Consider the following 14,235-nt stretch of genomic DNA (forward strand, 5'->3'; position numbering starts at 1 on the left):
TCATGCTGGGGGTAGTGTTTTAGGGTTTAGGGTAGTGTTGTAGTGTTTGCGTAGTGTAGGGTCATGCTGGGGGTAGTGTTTTAGGGTTTTGTGTAGTGTTGTAGTGTTTGCGTAGTGTAGGGTCATGCTGGGGTGTAGTGTTTTAGGGTTTTGTGTAGTGTTGTAGTGTTTGCGTAGTGAAGGGTCATGCTGGGGGTAGTGTTTTAGGGTTTTGGGTAGTGTTGTAGTGTTTGCGTAGTGTAGGGTCATGCTGGGGGGTAGTGTTTTAGGGTTTTGGGTAGTGTTGTAGTGTTTGCGTAGTGTAGGGTCATGCTGGGGGGTAGTGTTTTAGGGTTTTGGGTAGTGTTGTAGTGTTTGCGTAGTGTAGGGTCATGCTGGGGGTAGTGTTTTAGGGTTTAGGGTAGTGTTGTAGTGTTTGCGTAGTGTAGGGTCATGCTGGGGGTAGTGTTTTAGGGTTTAGGGTAGTGTTGTAGTGTTTGCGTAGTGTAGGGTCATGCTGGGGGTAGTGTTTTAGGGTTTAGGGTAGTGTTGTAGTGTTTGCGTAGTGTAGGGTCATGCTGGGGGTAGTGTTTTAGGGTTTAGGGTAGTGTTGCAGTGTTTGCGTAGTGTAGGGTCATGCTGGGTGTAGTGTTTTAGGGTTTTGGGTAGTGTTGCAGTGTTTGCGTAGTGTAGGGTCATGCTGGGGGTAGTGTTTTAGGGTTTAGGGTAGTGTTGCAGTGTTTGCGTAGTGTAGGGTCATGCTGGGGTGTAGTGTTTTAGGGTTTTGGGTAGTGTTGTAGTGTTTGCGTAGTGTAGGGTCATGCTGGGGGTAGTGTTTTAGGGTTTAGGGTAGTGTTGTAGTGTTTGCGTAGTGTAGGGTCATGCTGGGGGTAGTGTTTTAGGGTTTAGGGTTGTGTTGTAGTGTTTGCGTAGTGTAGGGTCATGCTGGGGGTAGTGTTTTAGGGTTTAGGGTAGTGTTGTAGTGTTTGCGTAGTATAGGGTCATGCTGGGGTGTAGTGTATTAGGGTTTTGGGTAGTGTTGTAGTGTTTGCGTAGTGTAGGGTCATGCTGGGGGTAGTGTTTTAGGGTTTAGGGTAGTGTTGTACTGTTTGTGTAGTGTAGGGTCATGCTGGGGGTAGTGTTTTAGGGTTTAGGGTAGTTTAGTTGTTTAGTGTATGCTAAAGGCATATTCGTTCTAAAAGTTTTCGTTATTTTGATTTGCGGCCTAATAGTACATGCGGGATTTTTTTTGCGGACTGATGGTATGCGGGATTTCGTCATATATTCGCTAATCATACTTTCTATGGCAAAATGAACCCCCTCATTTTGTTCCTTTTTGAATTAAATGTTTTAAGAGTTACCACTTTATTCCAATCAAGATGGCTTCAGGTGTGCCATACCTTTGTAATAAGTAGGACTGTTAGCACTCTAGTTGTTCTTTAGAACACTCTGGGACATTCTGTCATTGGGCTATAGTTGGGCTACATCTGGCTGATATTTGGGCTACATTTGTTTTTTTTGCCTCTGGTGGCCATCTTTGGGCTACATTGGGCTACATTGGGCTACATTGGGCTACATTTGGGCTCCAACATATATATAGCCCAATGTAGCCCAATATATATTTTTCAAAGTTAATTTTCGTAAAAACCACTGGAGCCTATATCTTGAGACATAGCAAAGGCACATTGGGCTACCAGTCCCTACAATTTTGCCAAGTTTGGTGTAAATCCATTCAGCCGTTCAGGCTAAAAGTGAGGCCAACCGCCCTATGGAAAATTGCATGGGAAAAACACGTTTTGGGACCCCCCTTTTTTCTCGGCCCCCCCTTGACGAAACCCCCCCAAATTTTCAGGGGCTGCTCAGAAACAAAATGTTCCATTTTCCTGAAAATTTCAGCCTATTCTGTCCTCAAACGCCAAAGTTATTCGACATAGAATTTTCAAAAATCCCATAGGAAAAAAATCCTAACTATATATACCTACTGGCTATCGCCAGTAGGTAATATATACATATATATATATATATATATATACATAAACCTGTAAGATAAATATAAAAATAAATTATATATAATAGAAGAAAATCTATATAAATAAAAATGTAACTGTTAGTTTGTTCAAAATCTCAAATTTCTGAAAGTTCTTCACCGATTGCTTTGAAATTTTGACACAACGTTGCATTCGAATACGCAAGTGTTTTTATATACACAACGTTGGATTCGAATACGCGTGTGTCGAATATGCGCGTGTTTTTTAATCGAAAGCACAAACAGACACATACAAATGTCAATGCGCATTTGATAAAAATCTTACATCTACGAAAGTTCATCACCGACTGATCTGAAATTTTGCCACAACGTTGAATTCGAATAAGCGCGTGTTTATATATACACAGACAACCTTGGTTTCGAATACCTGTGTGTCCAATACACACGTTTTTAATCTAAAGGCCGAACAGACCCTACCAATTTGGTTGCTGCGCAACAAATACAAGGGACGCATATAGGCAATAGTCTACATATTTTAGGATGGACAGTTGGTGTCAGGATGGCAGACCAGGAAGTGGGTGGAGGGAGGGGGGAGGAGTTTGTTCACTTTGCAACATTAAGAAAGGACGCATAGAGACAATAGTCTAAATAGATTAGGATGGACAGTTGGTGTCAGGATGGCAGACCGGGAGGTGGGTGGAGGGAGGGGGGAGGAGTTGGTTCACTTTGCAACATTAGCGCATCAGACCGGGAAGTGGGTGGAGGAAGGGGGGAGGAGTTGGTTCACTTGGCAACATTAAGAAAGGACGCATACATATATTAGGATGGACTGTTTCTGTCAGGATGGCAGACCGGGAAGTGGGTGAAGGGAGGGGGAGGAGTTGGTTCACTTTGCAACCCGACAGACCCTATCGATTTGGTTGCTGCGCAACAAATACAAGGGACGCATACAGACAATAGTCTACATATATTTAGATGGACAAAAACATATTGTATACCCACAAGCATTGTGAAATTAAACATATTAGAAAAGTGCGCTTACTCTTCTCTTCCGCTTCTATTTAACCAAACTGAGCCACAGCAACGCGTGGCCGGGTACAGCTAGTATTAAAGTAAATATTTATCTTTAAAACAACATTTTACACTACATTAACTAAATCAGTAGGGAAAATATTGGATAGCGTGGGGCATAAAATTCCTATACCTACTCTAAGGAGTGCAACAGTAGGGACAGTGTTGGATAGCGGAGAGGAATAATTTACTATTCCCACTCCACAGAGTGCAACAGTTGGGAAAGTTTTGGATAGCAGAGGAGATAAATTACTCTTCCCACTCCAGCAAGTGCAACAGTAGGAAAAGTGTTGGATAGCGGAGGGTAATAATTTACTATTCCCACTCCAGCAAGTGCAAAAGTAGGGAAAGTGTTGGACAGCGGATGGGAATAATTTACTATTCTCACTTCAGGGAGTGCAACAGTAGGGAAAGTGTTTGATAGCGGAGGGGAATCATTTAATATTCCCACTCCAGCAACTGCAACTGTAGGGAAAGTGTTGGATAGCGGAGGGGAATAATTTACTATTCCCACTCCAGCAAGTGCAACAGTAGGTAAAGTGTTGGATAGCAGATGGGAATAATTTACTATTCAACATGCAACAGTACGGAAAGTGTTGGATAGCAAAGGGGAATAATTTACTATTCCCACTCCAGCAACTGCAATAGTAGGGAAGGTGTTGGATCGAGGAGGGGATAAAATAACAATTCCCACTCCAACTAATGCAACAGTAGGGAAACTGTTGGATAGCGGAGGGGATACAATTACTATTCCCACTCCAGCAAGTCCAACAGTAGGGAAAGTGTTGGATAGCGGAAGGGAATAATTTACTATTGGCACTCCAGCAAAATAATAAACATTAATTAACAAATACTTAAATAATAAAAAATTATTTACCTCTCACTAAATACCCCTATAAATAACACCACCACTATTGTAAAACATGACACAATTAACATAATTGATTAACAATTAATTAATTAACAATAAACAAAAACATTAAAAACAATGAGTAACACATTAATTTATACTATTAAGACTATAAAATAATAAATAAATGTTACCTGAAAAAATGTAAAATTATATTAATTTTTGATTACTTGCCACACTACTCCCCTTTATATACACAAATCGCTAATACAAATTTGACACAATTTACACATTTACTAATTATCAATAATTATTAACCAATTAATAATGAATAAATAAACTATTTAACACTATTAATATGAAAATTAAATACACAAATAGTAATTAATACAAATTAATTAATTAATTATAATGAAATTACTTCCCACCATACTCCCCTGTAAACCCACAACTCACTCTTAAAAAAACGAACACAATTAAGATATTAACCAATTATTAATTTAGTATCCAATTAATAACAAAATATTTAACACAACAGCATAACATATTAAATACATAATTAATTAATAAAAGTATTAATTAATTAATAATAATTAAATTACTTCCCACCCTACTCCCCTATAAACCTACAACTCGCTTCTAGAAAATAACACAATTAACATATTTACCAATTAATTATTATTAATAATCAATTAATAACTAATTAATAACAAAAAAATGAACACAATTAACAATATAAATTATTAAATCCAAAATGATTCATTAACATTATTCATTAATTAATTAATTTTAATTAAATTACTTCCCATCCCTCTCCCTTATAAACCCACAACCTGCTACGGAACTAAAACACCATTATAATTTCTTAAAAAATGTATAATTTCTAAAAATGTATGAATAAATATATTATAATTAAATTGTTTCCCACCCCATTACCCTTTAAATACACAACCCGCTACAGAACTAAAATACACAAAAATTAATTACTTCTAAAAATTTCAAACATATATTAGATAAATAAACTATACTTTTAACACATATACTAAAGTACAGAACACTAAAATACATTTTCATATTATTAACAACAATAGTTTGACTAAAGAAATTACTAACTTCGATATTAACAACAATGATATTTCTTACCTGCATGTCAATATTCTGGTCGACGATATTCTTGCAGGTCGATATTGTGTCACATCTTTATTTAAACATCGATAATATGGCATATCTATATTCAAACATCAATATTATGACTCTATTCCAAAGTAAGCAACAATTTTAAAAGTTTTTTCAAGATTTCCATGTTATCCTCTCCATGCAACTTAAGCAAATAATAGGAAGCCGATAAGGGGCAAACGTTGGAAAAGGGTTAACCCAAAGTAGCTGCGATAAGCTTCAAGATGGCTCAGTGAGTTAATTTTGTTTGCAGCAAGAAAATAAATTGTTTACGGGTTAAAATCTCAAGCTCTGGAAGGGCCTACTTAAAGTTACAACCTGCCTAAGTTATAAACCTTATAACCATTAAAACTGGTGAAAAGTAATACCTTTTATTGAACATGCTTTGATTCAACAAATGCGGCACTAATCAGGCTCGTGCCCCATCTGCATGTAAAAGTAACATACATGTTTCTCCCAGTGTCTACCGCTGGGGCACTAACAACAAGTTATCCAATATCCGTTGTGGGTTTGACTCATTATTTCACACTCAAAATGAACACCCTCAGATGCAACAATTCTGGCTGGTATGTTTCACTCCAATTACTACAACAGCGGTCTCCGAGGGCCTCCCTGTTTAAAAGTGCACACAGGGGTGTGTACATACTGCAAAACAGCTTAACTTGTATACGGATGGCATTGTCTGTTCGCTACAGTTTTTTTTAATAAGGGCAGCACCATCTGTTTAAATATGGCAGCTTCGGAGTTTATTACACATGGTAACGGCTAAATGCAAAAAAACTTGCATTACTTTTAGTAAGGGCAACTGGAATTAAATAATTTTGGAGCTGTTGCGTCTTCAGCATTTTTATGAACTTGCCACATTTTCCAGATAATCCATTAAATGCTGCATAAACTGCAGATTTCAAAACAGAAACATATTAAATATTACTATAAACAAAATTAATTCTATTGCTGCACAGCCCTTTGAAACGTTCACTGATAACCGATCTATTGCTTTTGGCTGTTTTTATGTGTTAAAGTGGTAGTAATAACATAGAACCCTAGTTCAAACACTGCAAACATGTAAAAATGGAAAATCAATAAAGCAATACTATCACAAAATACCCCACATAACACCGCATAATTGGTTCCATTGGCACCTGGCAAATTAAAAATGTTGAAAAGGTTTTAAAAAAATATGTTAACTGACCTTTCTCCTGCCTAGCTCTAAGAAAGGGTAGGTTGAAAAAGATGAGTTACAATTAGATTACCTTATAATAAAAGTGCCAAATGATTAAAGTTTACATGAGGTCGTACGCTTATGCTCGACCTAATAACAAGTAAATACTTAGGCGGCAAGCTTATCAGTAGAGATAAGTTACTTACAAAGCAAACTGCAATACAAGTTAACAGCACAAAAATAAATAAAAATTCACGCTTATTGACTAAAAAGAATTTATGTAGGGAGGAAATGCCTTCTGACCTCAAATGAAGCACAACATACACATTCTCACTCATTAAAATAAAGGAGCAATAGCAGCAGAATAAAAATAGTTCCAAAACAAAAACACATGTAAATTAAACACTGAATTGATGTGTCTATAATGAGCCAGCTTAACAAATATTGCACATTGGAAGCTATAGTACACCTACCGTAAATGTACAGTGTAGCTAGCATAGTGGTACAATGCTTTAAATTGACTTGGTATTGTACATGCAGCTATTAGAATTTGCACATTGCCTTTTAACAATCAAATAGGCTGAAAATCCTGTTCTTCCATTTTAACAAAGGCCCAGCTTAAGCTAATTGTGCCAAACTCAGACATGCTTGCTCTTAGGGGATGTTTTAACCTTGCACGCTGAATGCTTTTAATTTTTATGTCTTTTTGTTAAGGGTTTTATTGACTGTACCATAAAATTCTTCCTCAGTATAACGGTACAATGCACATCTGCGTCAATATTACGAAATGCCCATCAGTGGGGGGTAAGGAATAAAATATTTAATTCAAGAAGCTTTAATGCCCTACTCTGCAGCACTTTAATTAATCGTTGTCTCTCCTCAGACTGAGTGAAATAGCTTTCCATGCAATTGCTGATAAGGATTACAATGGCTGAAAAATATTTAGAAGAAGCCTTCAAGGAAGTTACTTTCTGGATCACTGCAGGGCTTTTAACTCTCAGATTTGGCATTATGTTGGTTCAGCATGATTCATGATACATGAAACTTAATACCAAATCCGTTGTTCCTTAGAATATGTCTCTAAAATAAATTCTGGGCTTGCATCTCGCTCTGCAGGGGAACTTTAAAAAAATAGGTTGACTACACACTTTTGTATTATGTCCTGCACTGCACATGGTCAACCACTGGTACTGAGGTTTGCATTATTTTCTAGGGGAGGGTTTTGCAGTTCCAGTGGTTGACCATGTGTAGTGCTGGACTACTACTGTTTTCTTTAACAGTAACTTACACTCTGAGTTTGTGAGTACAAAAAAAGTAGTACATATACTTAAAGCTATAAATTTACTCCAAAGTGTAAGTTACTTTTGTGAATCAGTCCCTTAGTATTCAACAGGGTGTTTACGCAATTGGTTTAGAGCATCAACTCACCGTAGATTGTAGTTATTACAAAATTGCAACTCAGGATGTATACTAGAAGTAGGTCTGGAAGTAAGAGTATGGGAAAGGGATACTAGAGTTGTTCATTGTTCTATACATAACTATTTCTACAACATGTTCATGGGTTACAACCAACATTTAGGCGCTATACTAGCGTTGTCAAAAAATATGATGATTAATTGCAGATAGAGGCCTTTCCTATTTTTTGCTGCAGGCACTACAGGAAATGTGTTCTCACTCGGTCAGCAATTAACTGACGTTAAGTCGATAATGACTTGTTGGAAATTACACATTGAGATCCTAACAGGTGATAAGCTGCGCTTTATAAGAATCTTGATTGATTGGTTTAGTGTTCAGTTCCTAGAGTGTGTTATTATAGGTTTGTAGATAATATAAAAAAATAAAATTTATTCAAATACATAGCCTCTACTATGAAAAAGTAAATTACATTACACAAATCACTTTTTCAGTTTTTTCTCGTATACTAGTATAAATACATCAAACCTATACCATCACTATTTTCTTTTCTGTACTTTCAACACTTTTCTGATTTAGCACACCAGGGGAGTGCATATCCTGCTGTTTACTGTCTAACTTTCACGTTGCTTGTGTAAGTTTTATCCCACATCTCTCTTGCCACTCGTAGTCATCCATTGTTTCACCACACCTTTTTCCACAACCTTTGTATACTTCTCTCTCTCTCTCTCTCTCTCTCTCTCTCTGCTGCAGGTCAGTGCCTCTCTTTTTCTCCCTCTACTGTCTCTCTTTCATCTGACTGCTGAGTAAACTAGTTAACTTTCCTTCATTATGTTGTTTTCTTCCCCTTCCTTTCTCTGCTCTACTCCATCCAGCTGTAAGCACAGTGGTGTTTTCTTTCAGAAGGGTACAGATTACTACGTTTACGCTACAGTGTGCAGTGTTCTCGCTATCGGTTTTCCTATACATAAACCAAGGATAGACAAATTCTCCATGAGGTAGTGTAGGCTAACAGTCTAAGATACTAGATTAAAACATTATAATTTTCAAGATGTAGGCTTGAGTCCCACTTATGGAAACATTTTATTCTACATAAATATGCACAATCATTACCTTTGTGTAATTTTCAAGTGCCTGATATTGTTCCTTTTCAAAACCATACAAACACAATTCAAATACAAACAGTGAATAAGAAAATAAAAGGCTTACTTAGCTCTACATTTCGTTTGGTCATTCTTCAAACTTTCCTCTAGTTTTGGGATTCCCTATAATTAATAAAGTAAAAGTTTAGAACAGGGACACATACAAATATTTATAAACTCATTGTGAAATGCCAATTATGGACCAGCTCGAGTAGTGTTTGGATTGTGTATGCTCCCTGTGATAAGAAATGGATAATGCATTCCTCTCCATATTATGGTAGCACAGATTCATCATATGAAATTAACAATTTATATTATTTCCATTTTCTCACATTATAGGCCTAACTTTTTGCTATTTTATTTTTGGATTAAATACAATCAGTGAAGCCTTTCCTCCTCAGCATCTACCAAAAATCCATACCACTTTAAGATGTCAGCTGTGTTACACTGTGTAGTCACATTCACCATCAGGTTTTTCTCAAACACAGAAAGGCATTATCACACTGCGAAAGAGAGCCAACAAACTGCATATCAACAATTTAAGGCAACATTTTGTAAAACTATCCCCAATATCCATTGTGACCTAAAGCTGTTTCTAGGGTTTTCTGCCCATACGTATGATTATTCACGTAAATGGAAAATATACATTGGTATATAATGCAACTGGGAAATTAGTTTCTTGGTGCTCAATAACGGGCTGGTGAAAAGTTATTTAGATTTTCACAAACAGGGTTGATCTTACTAAAATTCGAAGCAAAATGCTGTGGCCCTTTTAATATTGGGTACACTAGATGGGAAGTTAAGGCCTTGAGCTAGGTCTAATGTAATTTTAAATTCTTTTTATATAGTGCTTACTACACCTGGCGATGCGTTGAAGTGATTTGCGTAACGTATCAGGCTCCTCTGGAGCCCAAGATTAGAAGTTAATAGTTGGCAGATTAATATATTTATTTGTTTTGATTTGTGCATCAGTTGGGTTAGGTTTGAGATCTGGATTTTTTGTGTGTTCAATAGAATTTAAAATAGGGAGAGAATGATAGTAGTGGATTTGAAAGAGGAGGTATTAAGTTGTATTTTGTAAGTAGAGGTTGTGTATGTCTGTTAGTTGGGTGACATGGGTAAAAAAAAAGGAGGGAAAGTTTGCAAAGGAAGTTTGGGGGCTCATAGCAGTCAGAAAGGTTTGAGATGAGTCAGAGAGAGGAGGGATGGGATAAAGGGTGAGAGGAAAATGTATTTTATTACAAAAAACCCTGAAATTAACTTAAAACATTTATAGTGTTTTTTTATATCAAAAACCTTTATTATATTATAAAAGCACAGTACATCAATGCCATGAATTCAGGCAACTGTGTGTCAAATATTGTACAGAATATGCGCATATTCCCATGCTTAGTGTTGTACATGAAGCAGTAACATTGTACGAAAAGGAATTGACATTAACTTCATTCCCCCCCATTAACATTTACCCCCACAGTTCAATACCATCTGCATTTCTGAAGGAAGTAGCACATCCAAAGTCATATACAAATCAGTGAAATAAACATGACTATAGCTATTGTCAGGAGGTTGAGCTGGCGAGGCATACATCATGAAGAAAAAAGGACCAACTGGAAAAAAGGACCACCTCACAAGTGCATACCCCAGCTAGAAGACTAAGACGCACTGACGCCATCATTGGGTATATTGCCATGTCCGTCATCATCCTTTGACGGTTGACGAAGTAGGAAGGACGTGAAGGGAGCCCAGATGTCTTTAGGTTTTGATCATAAAGGCAGTAATTTGGCGTAATCATGTACGTGTTCCTGCCATGTGGACATTGTCCGGATCCAGCAATTAAACTTAGGTGCTCGCCCCCGTCCCCACCGACACGCCACCAAACGCTTGCCCAATAAAAGGCTAAGTACCAGGAATTTCCTATGTCCAGTAACCACCCGCTGCGTCAGACCAAGGAGAGCTATCAAAGGACAGGGGGCCATAGTGATGCCCAGCATTGTGGAGAGCCATTCGAACACCTGTGTCCAATATGTGGCTACCTGGGGGCAGAACCAAGCTAGGTGAAGGAAGTCAGCACCAGCGGAACCACATCGCAGACAGCAATCTGAATCACGGAGGTGTAATTTGTGTAGGCGAGAAGGGGTGTGGTATAAGCGGTGTAAGAATGTATAGAGCAGGAGTCGTAGTCTATTGTTGCCGGTGATGGCTTTCGTTTGTGTGCAGCTAATCTCCCATTGTTCGTCTGTCAACGGTTCTGTGAGGTCTCTATCCCACTCAAGGCAGGCCCTCAAAGTGGAGGGGTGTGGCGCTTCCTGTACGTGTTTATAGAGCTGGGAAACAACATGACATAGAGCATCTGCGTGTACTAAGGCATGTAGTGGTGCAAAGGTGTCGGGTTCAGTGGGTAAGTCAGGAGTGATGGTGCGGACGTTCTGTTGCAGACGGGTAAATAGAAAGGTATCCATGATAGAGGGCGACCTATCCTTAAAAAACTGTTCCTTAGTCAGAAATGTACTGTTCACATAGAGATCGCCCCAGCGATTATACCCCAGGTCCATGAGCATCTTGCGCCCTATCGCCTCGCCTGTAACCTGACGTCTGGGATCACTGTCCAGAGGCAATTTGGGTGAGTAGAGGAACGCACATTCCAGAATTTGTGCGATCGAATGCCAAGCAGCCACAGTGCAGTCAACCGTGGAAGGGTTGCGCTCTCTGGGTCACACTTTAGCATGGATATACCAGATACTGACTGTAGGAGCCATGTGGCCATCCTCCACAGCGAGGTGCGCCATGTATGGTGGCGGGTAGTACCAATATGCAGCGAAGTGTGCTTGGGCACAGTCCTAGTATCTCTCGAAGTTGGGAACCTCAAACCCGCCTAGATGGAAGGGGAGCATGAGAGTATCGAGGCTGAGGCGTGCCTGCTTCCCGCCCCATATTAGTCTCGTAAATTGGGATTTCAGGGTACTGAAAAAAAACCTCCCTGGATTATATGGGATGTTAACAAAGAGATATAGTAGCTTCTGCAGTAATACCATCTTGGCCAGAGCTATCCTCCCAGCCATTGATAGTGGGAAGTGAATCCAATTAGTGACATTATCCGTAATTTTATCAATTACAGCGCCATAATTAGCCCGCATCATGGCATCCTTCCGTCTGGTGATGTGAATGCCCAAATATTTCAGTTCATCTTGTTCCCACATGAGAGGGTAGTCAAGTTGGTGCGGATGAGTGTTGTCAGTTAATGGGAAATTTGCAGATTAGGCCCAATTGATTTGCACTCCGGCAATTCCCCCAAATTTGGTGATTTCGCGTAGTACCGGGTTCAAATTTTCTTGGGGTTTCTTAATGTAAAGAGTCATGTCGTCTGAGTAAAGGGACACGAGCAGTTGACGGGCGGGGTAGATGAGGGCGCAGTTGTTATGCTTTTGACGGAGTTTCGCGGCCAGGGGCTAGATCGCAATAGCAAACAGAATAGTGGATAGGGGCAGCCCTGGCGTGTGCCTCTTTGAAAAGTGAAAGGGGTGGACCTGGTGCCATTAAGCAGCACAGTAGCGGTCGGGTGATGATATAATAATCAAACCCAGTCTATGAAGCTGAATGGCATTCCCATGTGCTGTAGTGTGCCCAGTAGTTAATCCTACTCTAGCAAATCGAAAGCCTTGGTGGCATCTAAGAACACCGCCACGGCCTAGCATTTAGGGTCTATGTCCTGAAGGACAGCGCGCAGAGTGCGGCGCTTGTGCGAAGTTGCCCGGTTGGGGACAAAACCGGCTTGGTCTGGTAGAACCAAGCGCTCCATGAGGAGATTAAGGCGAGTCGCCAACACTTTAGCCAAGATTTTAGTGTCACAATTCAATAGCGATAAGGGCCGATAGGAGTCACATTGCGTGGGGAGCTTGCCAAGCTTAAGTAGGGAGGTGATTAGTGCTTCGAGCATAGTGCGGGGGAGGCTGCCTTCTTCAAGTGCTGCGTAATATACCTGTTTCAGAATGGGGGCTAGGATGGGAGCAAAGAGTTTATAAAAATCAATAGGAAGGCCATCTGATCCTCGAGCTTTGCCGGACCGCATACCCATGATTGCCTCAGTTATCTCATCCAACTCCAGCTCTAGATGGAGGAATTTCTTCTGGGTCTCCCCTAACCAGACCAGTGCGACATCGTCAAAGTAAGCTGAGAGATCCAAAGGTTCCGTCCTATGAGAGGAGTATAGCGTACGATAATGTTCCTGAAAGGTGCGGAGCTGATCAGGGAGATTCCTGTGAATGTTACCGTCAGTATCGTGTATTTCAGCGACACAGTTCTGGAATCTGGGAAGCTTGATCAAATTTGCCAACGCCTTACCAGGCCTGTCCCCCTCCCCGTAAATGCGAGCCATATGTGGTCGTCCCAGAAATTTGCATTCCCTATCTGCAGCTTGAGTGTATTCCGCACGTTTTTCACGCATTTGGGCTTGTAGTGCACAATCGTCGGGGTTTTGGGCGATACTGCGTTCTAACTCGCGCAGGTCTGTTTCTAAAGTGCGCAGGTCAGAACGCAGAGATTTCAGAATGCCTCCGCCTTTGGAAATGCACCATCCCCTGACTGTTACTTTAAAGGCCTCCCAGACTGTCGTGACACTATCAACCGAGGACTTGTTTCGCTAAAAGAAGTCCCGAATGTTCTGTTTCATTTCAGCCTTGAAGACTGCATCTCTGAGGTGTGCCGGTTTGAGCCGCCAATTTGAGTAGGGCGAACATGCAAGAGGAACTCAGAGTTCCAGGAGAACCGGTGAATGGTCTGAATGGGTACGGCTAAGTGTTGTGACCGTATAAGCCAGGACGCCAGACTCGCCGATATGAATATGTAGTCTAAGCGCGCCTAGGTGGAGTGTACAGAGGAATAATGTGTGCTTTCTTTAAGGGTGGGATGGGCAAATCTCCAGGCATCAATCAAGCCATTTTCTTTAACTATGTCGTTGAGTGTTCTTTGCAGGTTTGTGCAGTGTGTGGGGAGCGTTCTCGACCTGTCTAACGGGGGATGTAGTGGAGTGTTAAAATCACCCCTCCCAGACGACGTGAGCAATGCCCAGCGGTACGATCTTACCCCATAGTACACGCATGGCAGAAGGGTCGTCCACATTGGGGCCATAGTAATTTGCAAATAGGACGTCTTGTGCATGCAGTCGTCCCCACATCAAGCAGAATTTGCCTTCAGTATCAAGATCGATACCTTTCGGTATGAATGCCACCCCACGTTTGATAAGTACAGTGACCCCTCTGGAGTAGTTAGAGTAGGAGGAGAAAGTGCGGCTCCCAGCCCATTTGGATGCGAATTGAGTAGACCCACCAGGGGTCAAATGTGTCTCTTGAAGGAGGGCGATTTGTATTCCATGTCTATCTAGGTATCCTAATACATGTCTGCGCTTTCCGGGGTCGTTTAGGCGTCGTATGTTCCAGGTGACAAGTTTAATGTGTTGTTG

General features: G+C 40.2%; 1 protein-coding gene across 1 annotated transcript in view; it reads right to left on the reverse strand.

Annotated features, from left to right (window-relative positions):
- The window catches only part of EIF2AK2 (eukaryotic translation initiation factor 2 alpha kinase 2), a 515,830-nt gene that overhangs the window by 220,908 nt on the left and 280,687 nt on the right, over window positions 1–14,235 (reverse strand). Inside the window, exon 8 of the mRNA XM_086925273.1 lies at window positions 8,848–8,903. Coding sequence (XP_086781399.1) covers window positions 8,848–8,903 — 56 coding nt within the window. The remainder of the gene's footprint in view (window positions 1–8,847; window positions 8,904–14,235) is intronic.

The sequence above is a fragment of the Lissotriton vulgaris genome, chromosome 6 (assembly GCF_964263255.1).
Source record: "Lissotriton vulgaris chromosome 6, aLisVul1.2, whole genome shotgun sequence".
NCBI classification, from domain to species: Eukaryota; Metazoa; Chordata; class Amphibia; order Caudata; family Salamandridae; genus Lissotriton; species Lissotriton vulgaris.